The 15,565-nt window shown below is 47.3% G+C and overlaps 2 protein-coding genes across 2 annotated transcripts; one reads left to right on the forward strand and one right to left on the reverse strand.

Moving 5' to 3' along the window:
* The first annotated feature begins 3,494 nt into the window (after positions 1-3,494).
* On the forward strand, positions 3,495-4,520 carry LOC6554961. Its single transcript, XM_001981097.3, has one exon. The coding sequence runs from the start codon at positions 3,547-3,549 to the stop codon at positions 4,357-4,359; it is 813 nt and encodes a 270-aa protein (XP_001981133.1). The 5' UTR covers positions 3,495-3,546; the 3' UTR covers positions 4,360-4,520.
* A 1,004-nt stretch (positions 4,521-5,524) lies between these two features.
* Positions 5,525-8,126, reverse strand: LOC6554962. The gene has a single exon (XM_001981098.3). The coding sequence runs from the start codon at positions 8,023-8,025 to the stop codon at positions 5,575-5,577; it is 2,451 nt and encodes an 816-aa protein (XP_001981134.1). The 5' UTR covers positions 8,026-8,126; the 3' UTR covers positions 5,525-5,574.
* Positions 8,127-15,565: the final 7,439 nt, after the last annotated feature.

Here is a 15,565-nt window from a genome sequence, read left to right on the forward strand (position 1 = left end):
GCTAGGGGAAAGCAACTGCAGGAGCAAAAGCGACGCCAACATGGCTCTCGTACCAACAGCCAAACACCATCAAACTAACGAACATCTGCGGCGGAAGCCCTCGAAATCTGGAAATGTGCTAGGCTGTATGCAAATATCTGCACATTCCCCACTTCTCAGTCCACTTTTTGTGAGGCATAAACAAGACAAGCGGTCCTAAGCAACCGAGATTCCAGGAAGCATAGCTCCCAAAAAGGGTATGACAATGACAAAGTGAGGCGGATCTGACGGCGCCAGTACCAGAATCAGTTTCTCATTCGCTGGAAGCAGCACACCAATTTGACAGAGTTTCGGTATGTTTCTGCCAATACACAGCGAGAAAACAGGTTGGCGGAAAGTACGATAAATTTACGAATCGAACTATGTGTAAATCTGGAACTGATGTGTGACTTTAGTTTTCCTAAACATTTTCAAATATCTAAAACTCCTCGAAAAATATTAACTTATGTTCATCATGTACTATGCTCAGACATTGTTCACCGTGCATCTTGCGCTCCTGGCTGCCTGCTGATAAATGATGATTTCACGCCCGCTCCTCCGCACTACAGGACACATGCTAGGATGCCACTTTGTGAGCCAGTCGAAAAAAAGGACTCTCGTGGAGCACAAGGCCACGCCTTCCGCCACGGATGTGGACGGGGATATGTGTTTTCGGGGCGCCTTGCCGTTCGGTTCAGTTAAGCGGATTTCTGTATTCAAATAGCTGCGTTCGGCACGCGAAAAAATCCCGAAATGGAAAAATAGCTGACGAGTGCAGCGAAATTGTGCTGCAGCCGGGAAACGTAAAATTTATCGTATCGCCAGCAGTAAAGTCTGCAGCTTTACGAGCACTTTTTCTGTTAGTATTTGTGCGACACTAATGCGACGTTTATGAAACATCGGGAATCGCCATGAGGGCCGCCCGATGTCCTTGAAAACTTTCCTACGCGTTTCCCTTTTTTTTAGGAAATACGCTTATGAAGATGCCTGCAGTTGTCGGGCTCGTAGCTCGTGGCCGTGGAGTGTTAACAAGCACTTGCCACATAAATCAACAGACAGGACCCTTTTTTTGGCGATCCTGGGAAACAATAAAAGCCAAGGCGAAAGTGAGAGGCACGTAGCGAAAACCCCAATTGAGCTCAATTTCCTGTGAGTGGCACTCTCCAGTTTTCCCATTCGGATGCCAGCGAAAAGGCCGTCAAAGTGGCTAGATTTGTTTCGATAACGCAATCGAAAATCGATGACCCTCCCCCGGCAGCCAAATGTCAAATGCGCTGCAAGGTAATACGACAAATTTCCAAATGTGTTTGCCCAGAAGAAATGGGCTCCAGTTTCAGCAATTGACTTTCGGATCGAGGGATGGCGGCCCTTGATGTTAAATTTAATAAATATCAAAGCAGCATCTCCACGAAATGGGAATTTAATATTTTGTGTGGGTATTAAATGGCTGAGAGCAGCGGAAATATAAAGTGTAATCAAATGTTATTTACTTTTCGTACTTCTGTGACAAAAATCTAAAGCGGACGTGTTGCCCGGGCTCCTTCATTAAAACTTGCCATTATTGTCAAGTTAAATATTGCGTATCCGCCGGGTAAGCCGAGGGCAGCCCAAAAGTATGCAACACGCACACCTCGGCTTTGTCAAAGTGTATTCAAAACAAGTTATGCAAATTATTTTGAGCGCTAACAACTCCATTTCAGCGTTGAGCGATAGGAATCTGGGATCTTGAAGCTTTTCCCCCGCCTTGCTATAATTGTGGAAAATGTTTTATTAAATGCCGTCCTGCGGGGATTGCGTCACTTGCCCGAAATAAATGAAAGCAGGGGAGAAAGTGAGCCCAAATGTCTGAGAATTTGTACAAAATTAAGTTGATTAAATGGACTTAGCAGCGCGATTACACGCAAGGCTGCCCCGGCGGGTTGCCAGGGCTCCTTTTTTCCGTTGCTCCTTTGGGCTCCCAAACGCCCACACATTTGGCCAACATTTTTCATTCGTTCTCGGAATTCATGGCTATCGCTTTGTCGAACGCAGGGAACGGGCAGCAAAACTTTGACCATAGAAATCACAGTCACCGGGGAGCAGTCGGCTTTAGTCTCGTTAAATGCCGCATGATTAACGCTTTGCTCTACAAGACAATTGATAAAGAATGGAGCGGCGAGTCTCGAGGACCTCGAGGAGCTTTAAGCCGTGTCGGGCATCAAAAGGAATTACATTTCCGAGCAGCAAAGGACTGCAAACAATGGACACTGCAGCTTAAGTAAAGGGTAGCTGGCAGGCTCTCCTCTGAACTGGATAACGTAAGGGGATTTCCCTAATTCAATTCAGTTTCCTATGTCCAAGGAATGACAAATACCTAGGAATTATAAAAATGGGTGGCTATGCTATAGCACTCTTGGGAGCTTAAGTACCTTACAACTTTACTGTTCAGCACAAATTACATTCATTTATTATTGCTGTGCTTCGGCAGGGTATTTGACATGCTTCCAATCCTAGTTATACCATTCTCGCTTTTCTTCCGTCTCGACAATTAAGGTCTGTGATTCTCGGCGAAAGCGGAAGTGCTCGAGCAGCCATAGAAAAGCAGAGCATTTAATGCAGGACTCACTTTGTTGCCGGGTCTCGTTGGTTTCATTGTTTTTTGTGGGGCAAGAGAACAAAACACAAAATAAAAGACGCCGAAAAAAATTACACGAGCCATGCTGCGATGGCTGCTGCAGAATTCGCCATGATTAATGTGCTCCTGCACAAAGGAGCCGCATTAATGGGCGGTCAGCGAGGCGTTCCCAGCGACAGCTAGTGGCTTCATTTTAGCTGGGAAAAGGAAAATCGGTAGGGATTCCCCTGCCCGCCAAGTAGTACACTCCCAGAAACACTCCCAGAAAGAGATTGCAGCACGTCTGGCTGAAAAATCCTGTTTCGGCAATCAGCGACTGGCCCATAAATTAACGCCGCGTATGATTAATATTCGGTGTTGGACCATCTAATGGGCAGCTCGTGAGCAATTCAAAGTACTCGAGCCGGGCGCCCAGTGTACGATCTTAATTTCGCCGACTGCTGACGCTTAAATCTTTATTAATATGCATGGTTGGGCCGGAGGATTTCGGTGCAGCTCGTCTCATCCGAGCGGCGGGTGAAAAATGGATTCCATTAGTGCCAGCAAATTTGCTCGCTTGTCCCGGGCAGACATCAACGAGTCCTGGACGGGAACTGCATTGATTTCGAGGCACGTGGCACGTGGCATGTTCTGCCCGCCTGTCAATTATGTTAATGATACAACGAACTGGCATTGGGCTGCGGTCGAAACTCGTCACTTTACAGATAGGTATAGAAAATCTCTCGAAAGGAGAGGTAGCAGGGCGAGGCTCAATCTGGACGGTTGGTTCAATGCCAAATGGTCAATAAATTAACTTCTTCGATGAAGTGTTTCCAGACCTACTGAAATTTTCCATCTTTCTGAAAGCTGTCACTTAATTGTCGATCGGGCATACACAGACTAACAACAACAATATTTTCCACCGATGCTCGACCATGAATCACCATGGAGTTGATGCTTCGGAGGGCCACGTTCACCATCACGGTGCTCATGTACCCCCGGAACCTGCTCCACCGAGTTCCGCTCACGAAGGACACCATTCACCTGAAATGGCTCATCATGGACACCATGGAGAGCACACTAAGCACGGGCACCACGACGGTGAAGGCCACCACATGACCATGGCGATGTTCTTTCATACTGGCGATGCGGAGACCATTCTCTTCAAGTTCTGGCGCACCGAGTCCGCCATGGCACTGACCCTTTCCTGCCTGCTGATTTTTGTGTTCGCGGTGCTCTATGAGGCCCTGAAATTCTTCAGGGAGTGGCTGTTCGCCTGGGACCGAAAGCGTTTGGCTGGCGGCAGGGACCAGAACAATCCCCCGAGAAGATATAGAGAGGCCAACTACAACTACAACCAGCCAACGTATCCCCCCAGGACCAACCCACAGTCCGGAACCCAGATCTACGCCTACCGTCCAAGGTCGCCGCCGATGCCGCCTCTTCAGCCGCCAGGACATAGCTCTCCCCAGGCGCAATCCTCGCTGATCCTGACCCCGCACACCCACCACCATGTTCAGGAAAGTACCCCTCCCGCTGGCAGAACATCCAAGCTCAAGGTCTACTGCTCCGGCATGCACATCCTGCAGACCTTCCTGCACGTCCTGCAGGTGCTCATATCCTTTTTGCTGATGCTCGTCTTCATGACCTTCAATGTGTGGCTTTGTGTGGCCGTTCTGCTGGGCGCCGGTGTGGGGTACTACGTATTCTGCGCCTTTAGAACCAACGTCCAGGAGCACTGCAATTAGCACAGAAATGGACCAGGCGAATCGAGACGAGCTGTCTAGGAGCCCTGCTAATGTGCTTTTCTAATTAAAGCGAGCAGTAAAAATCATAACGGCTTGGGTACCCGGCCTAATTGTTAATGTTTATGGCTCGTAAAACAATGAATGCAGCATCTTCCGCTGGCGAAATGTATGGGCATTTGCAGAATGTGGCGTTTTCTGTGGGGCAACTGGGCGTATGCGCAATCTAGAGTTGCCAAAGTGAATTCTGGGCATTCTAACGCGTTATTCGGATATTTTTGTGTCGGCAGCTTTATGGTTAGCCCGCATTTACGAGGTCGCCATCCCGTATGGCTGCCCAGGTGAGCCGAGGATCTAAGGAGCTAGGGATGCTGCCGCCGTTTATTTGACCGTGTCTGGCGCTTTCATTATCCAGTAATTATGAGGGCGATAAAGCAGCGCCGTGTTTACATTTCGACCCAGGAAAACATGGACACGGACACGGACACGGTACTGAGAAGGAAATGGCATGTTAATGGAAGGGCTGCCGCCATTGTTGTCGGTCAGTTATCGGCGCTTCCACTTTCAATTAATATTTTAATAAGCTGACTTTACGCCGTTTTCCGAGCGGATAACGCAATTCGCTACCGTGCACACAGTAGCTTGCGGGATGAATTTTACACGGAGATTTCGGCGAAAACCCTTCGTCAGTCGGCCGAAAGGCAGAGGCGGCTTTAATAATTCACCCACAAACGGCAGGTTCGCCTTAATGGGCATGGGCGCTCAGAGCAGCCCATTTGCAAGTCCCTCGAGGAAGCCGACTTGGCCAGAAGCATGCCCATCCATGGAAACGGAAATGCAACGATGCATAACAGGTGCACAGCTGTCCGTTCAGGGACAAAGTGGTAAACCAGCTTTAATTGCGTTAGGTGAGCAACTTTGGCTAAAGGTTTGCACACACAGTAAGCCTCCAGAAATTAAAAGAAAGCTACTGAACTCTCAATGTAACAAACATCCCTTAAATTATTTATACAAATTAGGTTTTTTATGATTGCCCCTTGTGTCGTATTAAAACTGTTCCAAGTGGAACAGCCGCTCCAAGGTGGACACAACCGCAATTAAATGCGATGATTTGCGGACAGCAGGCAATTACCCAACTGAAGCTTAGTAAAACTACATGGTTTGGAAAAGAGGAATCTTCTTGTAATAATTGGCCAGTTCATAGGAAATTGCCATTACTCAGCTTACAGTTTTAACAGTGAAGCCCAGATCGTGGAAATGGGCGGGCAAGTAGGCCAGAAAGGTCTCCTCAGTTGCTAAATTGCAGAGATGGGGTTTCATGGCCGAATAAAAGACCCTCTCCACTTCCATGATGGCTTCTAGGAATTTTTTGGTGTGGCGTTCCCTGAACTTCTTGCTCAACTCCCGCAGCTTGGCCAAGTCGGTAAAGTTGTCGCGAACAGGCAGGGAAGGTATCTTTGCGAGGTTGGAGTGCATCATCCAAATTATTTGATCCATGACCAGTTTATCTCTATTCAAAATCTGTTCCTTTTCCGCATAGGAATAGCGTTTTCCATAACGCAATCGTATCCATTCGATGAGGTAGGGAACAGAGTGCACATCGGGCAGGGTGGGCAATACATATCTCTTGTCCTGGGCCACCTTTTCCAGGCCCAACCTAAGCATCTCCTTCATCAAAGGGATATTCTCGGGATCGTAGAACTCCTGGCCAAAATTCAAACGAGAATCGGACTTATTCAATTTCGCAGCCTTTTCCTTATGCAACTTCTCTAGTTCCTTGTGAAAGGTCTTCACATCCCGGGCGAAAACCCTCTTGGCTGCTCGGTCCACCAGAGCATCCAGAGAACCCTCTTCCTCGCCACTTAAGGCCGCACTGAGGTACTGGACATCATCGTCGATGGCTCTTACAAAGGCCTCCTTTAGACGCATCCGTTCGTCGTCCAATTGAGTCCTGTGCAGCGAGCCAAACAACTCACGATAGTTGAACCTCGGGCAATTTCTTCCTAAAAGTCCCAGATCGAAAAGCTTGGGTTCCTGAACAGGATGGGCGGAAGGATGTGTATCCATTTCGAGATCCTCATCCTCCTTTCCATTCCCTTCAGAGACGCAGTTTTCGAGGAACTGCATTAGGCTACTAGGTCGCTGTTTCTTGGGTTGTTTTTGGGGTAAACCCTTTTGGGTGTCGAAATGTTGGCACTTGGCGCAGTGGGGAGGTTCCAGTTGAAAGTCGGGACATCCCTTTAAGATGGGTTTCTCTCCCTTCAATAACCTGACCTTGATGTCGCGGAGATCTTCCTCTCCTTTTCTGGGAAGCACAGGTGCTTCCACGACTACTTCAGGCTCTTTAATCGATGGCGTTTCACTTCTAGGCTTCCTTGATTTGGATCTTGACCTGCTTTTCGATTTCGATTTAGATCTGGATCTAGTTTTGGACTTAGCCTGGGCCCCGCTTGCTAGCCTAATATTACTGCAAGTTCTAATTTTGGGTATATCACCAATATGGCTTTCTGTTGCCCGTTCTGCCTCGAAGGTCCGGCACCTTTCTTCATCGAAAGCATCACATCTGATCTCATCATCGGGACAGCCAAAATACGATGCCTTCACAAAACTGCCGCCAAAGAGTTGCTTCCTGGTGGACGCCAACCTGGCCCTGGCTGCCATTTCCTGGAACCGCTTCAAGTAGCAGGCACTCATTTCTTCCAGCTCCTCAATTACTCTTTTCCGATTCCTCTCCTCCAGTCTATTTTTCGCTTCGATGAGCTCCTCGCACTTTCTCCGCTTCATCCTCGCCAGCTTCTCCTTCAGAGACTTCTCCATCTCCCGAATGTACTGATGATGGGCACATAGGGATTCCACGTCGCGGGTTGGCAGAGAGGCTGTCTTAAAGGACTCGAAAATGTTGTTAATCTCCTCGAAGATTATGGATTTTCCCACCCGATGTGCCTCGTTCAAGGTGTAGCTGCCAAACCAGCGGGACCAGAGGTACGCTTCGATGGGCTCCTCGTCCATGTGAAATAGAATGGCTGCAGTGTCCGGATAGTCGGACAGCAATCTGCGCTCGTGACGAAGCTTTCCGGGAACATTGGGTTGCTGGAAGTAGGGAGATAGAGGTGTCACGATCTTTGCCTTTCTGGCCAAATCCCTTTGGCGCTCATCCTCTTTTTCCTTCTTGAAGCTCAGACTTCTCTGCCTCAGAGCGTCTGCTTTATCCCTATCCGATTGCGAGGAATGTGGCAGTGGCAGCCAGCGGTCCAGTTCCCTCAGAGTGGGACAGAGGTCCAACCGGAAGATGGCCGTCATGATGATCTGCTCGTTAACACTGTAGGTCTCGCCGTGATTGGGTGTCTTGTAGCACATTTCCATAAGGAACCAGAGGAAGGCCAGATCATTACCGCGGCTCAGTTTGATCACCGTGTGCAGCGTTTTCCACGGCGGATTGGGATGCAGTCCCAGTTTCACCATTAGCTTCGCAACATTCGAGGTCGTCTTCTTATCCATGTTCTCCCTCAGGATGTCGAACAATCCGTTTGCTGCCGCCATCTGGGACTGGGACAGTCCTCGGTACCAGCTGACTCCCCTCTCGTCCACCTTGTATCCTTTTACCGGACTCAGGTGCTCCAGGATGCGGCGCCAAGTGCGCTGGGTGACCACATCCTTATGATTTTCCATTGCTGCTACAATTTGGTGCTATGGGTATAACCAACAACAAGTAAACGGATGAAATAGAACATTTAATTTCTATAAGCCCAGAGTTGTCAACGTGTAGTGTGTCAAAAACAAAAGGCCCTTAAGCATCTACTTTTTAAGAACTAGAGTGTGACTTGTGCTCCTTTTCCAATATACAGCCTAGAGTTCCTTAAATTGCCGCCCATTAATTGGTAGCCCTGCCTTTCCACATGAAATACTTCGAGCCTGGTCTGCTGATCCAGTGAAGTGTTTACATCTGCCAGTGTTGGCTAAGCACTTCCACAATGGCCGAAAGATAAATGATTTGGCCGGCATTTTGTTTGGGCCAGTCCCAGTGACGCCTCGTCCTGGCAAAGGACGCATACATCCTGAATTCGTCACACGGCTGCTGGTCCTTCCATTAGTGTCCTGCTCGGCCATAAATTGCCTCGCGTGCTCGTGTCGCCAAAGTGTTTGTCCCCTATTCCTGCCGAGATTTTCGGAGGCGGCGCCCCGACGAGCATTCTCGTATCATTAATTTATTAGCAAGCCAAATAGGAATGTTTTTACTTTCACGCACGCCCGGTCACACACGTGTTTCCCCAGGACCTCCTCTCTCTTTGTTTTGCCAAGTGGCACGGGGCATCCCCACAATTAGCCCAAAATGCCGCAGGATACGCTTCCTGTTCGCCCTCTTTGATACGCCATATAATTTATGACTTTGCACTGTCAATTAAATTCTTTAGAAAATGACAGTTTTGCCATTTGCTGACATCGTGGTACCTCGATTTCACTTTCGTTTCTCGCATTTTCGGTTTCTCGGTTTCTCGGTTTCTATTTCGGATCCTGGCAGGTCGCCCATGATTTATGCATCTTTTCAGACACGGGTTCTTTGTTTCGGGGAGCTTCTGCTGCCCTCGCCCCTTTTTTCGGGCTGTGCGCCTTTTGGGGGATCCACGCCTGCAGAGTTGTTTATGTTAATGACCCCAACTTAGGCCTAGAATCTGCTCCCGGCTGCTTTTGCGGCCACTGGCATGTGTTCCTGCTGATTGCGAGCGGCTTTTCCAGATGCCAGATCTTAATAATAGATATGCCAGCATTGTCAGGTGGAACTTATCGCAACGGGCATATATCAAGGAAATTAAAGTGGTTCCTTGACAACTCTACCGCCTTCTGCGGCCTTTCCGCATTGCGTGACCACATTGTGGGTTACATGGGGTTGCCGAAAGCGTTGTAGTTACCGTGTTACCACTGAACCCGCACATAAAACGAAATGCCCATGGATTTATGGCAGCTCATCGGTTATTGATGTCCTTACGAAAAAATATGTACACATAAATGTATTGGGGCACTTTTTAATATCGCTCAAACCAGAGCACTTTTTTGGGTCTCTGGCGGAATTGATAAACTTTCCGCTTTCGAGGAAGCGATTAATACGAACGTTCGAGTTGCACTCGCTTCCCTTCCGACCGATTCGCTTATTTATAGAATGAAGTTGGCCTTGCCGAACTTGGGCATCCAATCAATCATTTTGAAATGCTATATTGCTATTGCTTGCGATTGGATTTTTTGCCAAAGCTGCTTTAAAAGCACATCAATTTACCATGTTTTATTTACTGGCTGCCACTTGAATGCCATTTGTTGCTACAAATTATTCATATTTTTCAATTGATCAAATTAAGCCAAAGTGGCTATTATCCACGACTAATAAAATTTTAATCTGATTGTACTACAATTTTAATGACTATAAAAGAATTAAGCTTCCGAAACTTTTCAAATTTAAATTGGCTCCCAAAGGTTACAGCTTAAAGGTCAAAGTTAATGTGTGTTGGTTGGGCTTCTCTCTTGATCCGCACACCAACATATCTGCTTTGGCTTTAGTATTTGATGTCCGTTCACAAATCAGATTTTCGCGCCCTTTGCACCCAAACGCGTCCTGCGAATTTCGCTCCAATGAATGGGCAGCTCGGCAGACCCCTCACCTACACATATATATGTATTTATAAGCCAAGATATAGGAACCAAAGGTGGCAAGATTTTACCGGCTGGGAAATGCCGCAAGCCGGGCTTATGCTAAGTCGTCCAGCGTTCAACCGACTTTATGGCGTCACGTGCTGTGGGCCGACTTCAGTCGGGATTATAAAATATATATATTTGGGAATAGCTGGCGGCGCACTTAGCTATCTTGAAATGGGTGAGCGGAACTAGGAAGGATATTGGCAGCGCAGAAGGGGATATGTCTCTCTTGACAACTCGCATTATTCAGATACACACAGCTGTAAAAGTGAAAGCATGTTCGCATATTCTTACCCCTTGGCGTAATTTAACGAGCTCCTAACTTTATGTTTGTTTGTCGTGTACACATTTTGTTTTTATTGGGGCTCGAAGCAGCTTCCCTGCTTAAGTGAAACATTTTTAAAGGCGCACACACCCACACATCCTTCCCTTCGCCCACGCCCACGCCCCCTCCCCCTCCCTCAACAGTTTTCAGTTAATGCGAAAAAAACCCGAAACACGAAAAAAGAGGCAGTACTTCGGCGGGGGCAGGAATAATAACTGGCATTTGCTTGTTGCTCCTCGAATCGAGTTCGTCCTTTAGATCCTGTGGTTGGTATACGAAACCCCGGGGCTTTCGCAAATGCACGATGCTTAACTTTTTCGCCAGAACAACTTCTGTTTGCTGTGCGCCATTTGTTTATAAATTTAATTTGTCTTGGCAAAAAACAGCGACGACTTGTTGACTTATCGAGGGTGAAGTTTCCATTTTCCTTTCGGTTTCCCGCCTTTAATTTTCCAGCTGGCAAATGTGTTTTGCATATTTGGCGAGGATTTAATGCAAAAGTAAATGGGAATTCATAACCGAGTTAGCAATGTCAGTCTTTGGTGCTCTAAAATTTACAAGGCTTCCAACGTGCTTACTCAGCAATTTTGTAGCCAACTTATGCGGCAAGTTACACCGAAAAAACATATGCGTAGTTTGGAATATCTTTGAATAACTTCAAGCTAAGCTCTACAAGTTTCAGGTCCGTGGTTACTTGCTACTGAAAAGTGTTTTCCTTGCAGTGCAAGCACTTGAGCCGAACAATGATTTGTAATATACAAAATTCCCCTGCACTTTTGTGGAGTGCCCCGATGAACTATCACCCGAAAAGCACCCACTTAGAATATGTGAGTATGTGTGTTGGCTGGGGGTTTCTGTGTTTCTGTGCCCTGGAATTTTATGCGTTATTGAATTTCACTTAAAGACAACTCATGCTGGCTTATTTATACCTCTGGGGGCGTGAGAGGTTGGAAGGCTGGGATGTGTCACTTGAGCAGGGACCTCAGACTTCGGACTTGGTTTTTGTCTTCGGGGCGGGGGGATGTCCTTGGCATGTGCGAGGTCCAGTGGGAGAAGCTGTCGGAATAATATTCATATGCGAGTGGCTTAAAAAGTTTTAAAACTCTTTACCACCCGAAACTTTACGATGCGCAAAGTGTTTGCTACTCATTAGAAGCTCCAAGGAGCAGAGATACTTGACCAGGTAAGGAGCTGAGGTGTCGGAAAGTTGGGGGCCAATTAGAGAAGTTTCCATTATATACTTGTACATAGACATCTCCCTGGATATTGGCCAGTTGCCTTTGCTGGCCAGAGTCACCAACGGCATGCGAAATGGCGGAGTATAGAGCATAGTTTCGGGCCAATTGACAGAAACATCAAGCTGACACGACCATGGCAAATAGAGGTCCGTGTGTGGCGGTCTGTGTTGCCAAACACACACTCAAAACAATTGCCAAACAAAAACACCTAAAACACACACACACACACCCGTTCTGGATGGACGCCAAAAGGATTCGCGCTCTCAGCTGGCAGGCGGCACTAACTGAAATTAAACATGAAAAATGCAGCAGTTCGAGAGGGAGTGGGGTACACTGCCAGCAAATGTGCTCAACAACATAGTTGGACTTAAAAATTCAGATGTGCTCACCCCTTTTCGCTGCATGCAATTGGAAATTGCACGTTTATAAATGATTTCAAAACGCAATTTGTGAACTCGACAAACTCTCTAATGAAGGTGCAATTTTCCTCTGTGCAGCTGTAACTTTCAGCTGGCGTATCTGTTGGCAGTTGGTTTTGGCCAACGAAAATACCCGGCGATGGCTAAATATGTATGCAGCCATGTTGTTGGGCTTTCGCTGATGGATGTAAATTGTAAATTATGCAGCACGCCAAATTTGAAATGCAAACAAAGTAGGCGTAGAACACAACAGATCCACAACCAAGCCCATGTGGGCAATTCTGGATTTCATAATGGGCTGCTGGCTGGAGTTCCCGGAGTTCCTGGAATCAGATTCACCGATTTAATTATGGAGCATTATCTGTGACTGCACAACTGGACAGCTTTCAGGCTGGGATGATTTCGTGGGCACAAATCTTAATGTCGTTCATAATACCATAAACTGGCTAGCTTCATAATCATTCGCCTACTTAAATACGCATTGAAACTTCGGTTCAAGTATTGAGCAGCACTGTACAAATAAATTGTTTTTTGAACAAATAATTGACACTTCAAATCGTCAGATACATTTTAAACTGTAGGTATTGTTGTGGCAAGGTATCTGGAAGGTATATTCATGTTGGACCTTTTTCAGAACATCGAGCTGGGGGCACTTTGTGCGGCAACTGTGAGAAAGTGCAGTGGAGAGCACAAATGAAAGCCAGTTTGGGTCATTTGGCCGCAGAACATGCAGAACATGCTCGTCCGCCATGCAAATTACAAGTGGCAGACAGCGGAGGAGCACAAGATTGGCCGAAAAGTGCTCCCAGTTGGGCGGTGATGCGCTCATAATTGCCACCGAAATGCACATTAAAGCAAAGTGTTTTCTGTGGGGGAGGGCCACTATCTGAGGTCCGGGCGCTCGACTGCTTTTTGCTCCACTTTTGCAGCACAATGTTGTATTTTATAATCCGGCATCCTGGACGCCCGGCTGGCTGGCATGTAATCAACTTGCTGAATTAGCATTATAAATGCGAAAATGTGGAAAGTTAGATAAACGACGGGAGGTGTGGCCACTGGAAAGTGGGAGGGCTGAGAGGACTGTAGCTCATTAGCCGGCACAGCGTGAACTGCACTTAATGTGCTCCGTTGCTCCGTTTGCAATTGTTTTTTCGGCAATCCGCTCTGCGGTTGCACTTCATTGTAATGAGCTGGCAATCCGGGGATTTGAACCGCAGATCTCTTCTGCTCCTCCTATCCCTGCCCACCACAAGCCGCAAGCCAGACAATGGATAGCCAGATACACAACTTGCGACAAAGATACAAATGCATAAATAAGAAGCTGACAAAGAAGCCGCAGCAGCTGCGGAGCGGCAGAATGTCAACGAACGGACATGCAAATTCCAGCTGGGACAACGGAAAGCAACTCAACTGGCCAAAAGGCACATGGAGCCCAGCAAAAACCCCCAAACTCGCTACTTTGCAAGAGGAATAGGAAAACGAGCGCATTTCAGGGGGAATCGGTATCGATGTCCAGGACATGGACAACCTATCTCAGTCCGCCTGTCACTCACTTATATGGTTCCACTCCGCATCCCAATCTCACTTGCACTCCACCCAACCGGGAAACCTATAGACCAGCTCAAAGCGGGAATCCAGCACACATGAGCAGCTGACGAGGAATAGGCGATGCCGTCGGATGCGAAGAGAATCGCTGTTTAGTGTGCAGTGGAAACCCAGAGATGTGCACTTGCAAAAGTCTGGTGAAAAAGCATACAGTTCCAGGTAATAAGTATATAAATTAAGAAGGAAATACTTGACTAAATCCATACTGATCAAGTGGCCTTTACTCACATACTTAGCTAAAATAAACCTAGTTTATCTTTTTTTCAGGGCATATCCATGTTGTTGCTGCCCATACGACATCCGAAGGACTTGGGGCGTGTCACTGGCGGAGGTGAAAACATTTGCTGCTCGCCAGCAGTGCGTGGGTCAGGACATTCTGAACATTGAGAACATTTAGGACACCAGAACACCACCCACCACCCCCCAACAAGGACATTGGCGAACGGAAGTGTTTGCTAAATTGCCGGCGAAGACAGTGGCGCTGCTTTAAAAAGGTCACCAGTTCGCTGGCGTGGCGTCCTCCGAGCGCAGCAGGCCCAACTTTTACGAATTCCAACTACACGCCATACATAGTATATAGTACTGGCTCACACTCACACCCAACTCAAACACAGCTGCACTTGAACGCCTTGCTGGCGCACGTTGCGTATACGTGATGTTTGCGCTTTCATGCCTTGGAATCCGGAGGGACTGGAAACTAAGTCACCAAGTCAGTGGGACTGTGGGACTGTGGGACTTTGGGCCGAGCTCGCCCAGATATTCACACATCGAACTGCAGAATAGCAGGTGTTTACTTAGCCTTGACCACTGCGCAAAGTGGCACTAAAATTATTTTAAACACATTCCAAGTTATTTCAGTCTTTTGTCGCCAGAAATAATACATTTCACAAACTTTTGTGGCACGCAGCTGGCGGATGTCCGGCCGAAGCTTGGGCTACGGTGCAAGAACAATAAAAGCAGCATTGCCGCAATGAAATGTCCTGTCTTGTCACATGGAAGTGGCCAACTTGCGAGGATGTTGAACGTCTCTCTGCTGGCCGAGCGAAAACAAGTTTGCCCGCATATCCCCGCCCCATTTTCACTTTTCCTCTGGCGACATACTTTCCGGCTGCTTTCATTCGGTTTTGGCCCAAAGTAGCGGGCCGAGAAAAGGACGCATGCCCTTGGGCTGAATTTGTGCCGCTCCTAAAAGCATTTGTCTGGTCGAACGACAAAGGACACCAGCTTGAGTTCCTCCCTGAGTCAATTTTAAAAAGTGCCGCAGCATATAATGTCTTCTCAGCCCTTTGCATTATTAGTCGCATATCGGCATGTGGGCATGTGGGCATGTGGGCCTTAAGGGGCCGCAGTGGGATTATGTTATCGGGGGCGACCCGTACGGGGGAATAATTAGATTGGACCCATCAGCGGGCATTCAAAGCACGGCAAATTCAATTACGAGTATTGCACATCGCGAGTCCCGAATGCGAATTTGGCCGTAAGTGATCAGTTCGCGAGGATTAGGCGGATGCCAAACTAATTCTATCACCATTTGATATAATTTAATGATTTAGCAAATCGCATTTCCAGAGAGTGAGAATTCCGCGTCGCAGTAAAGTAAATCATATATATCCCTTACACAAACCCATTCGTTTTTTATTTCGGCTAATTTATGTGTTCATGCCTGATTAAATTAATTCAGCAAAATCCATTAATGCGCATTTAAAATCCGCTAGTTTTGCAAGCGGAAAGAGTCGTACAACGACTCATGTAAATGAGTCCTCCGCCCACAAAATGCACAATATCCTTTCAAATTATAACGTTGTGAATCTCAATGCGCAGCATTCCCTGACGCAAAATGCATTAAATATCTTTAATTGCTCTATCATGTCGAGCGAGCAAAAAAACAAAGGCGCTGCACTCGGATAATGTATGCATTTGTTTATCAATTAGGCCTCATG

Source organism: Drosophila erecta, unplaced genomic scaffold (genome assembly GCF_003286155.1).
Source record: "Drosophila erecta strain 14021-0224.00,06,07 unplaced genomic scaffold, DereRS2 tig00000000-arrow-pilon, whole genome shotgun sequence".
In the NCBI taxonomy this organism is placed as follows: domain Eukaryota; kingdom Metazoa; phylum Arthropoda; class Insecta; order Diptera; family Drosophilidae; genus Drosophila; species Drosophila erecta.

What these genes read in the sequence shown, in the direction of transcription:
- LOC6554961 (XM_001981097.3), top strand. Translation starts at nt 3,547, where the DNA reads ATGAATCACCATGGAGTTGATGCTTCGGAGGGCCACGTTCACCATCAC.
- LOC6554962 (XM_001981098.3), bottom strand. Translation starts at nt 8,025, where the DNA reads ATGGAAAATCATAAGGATGTGGTCACCCAGCGCACTTGGCGCCGCATC.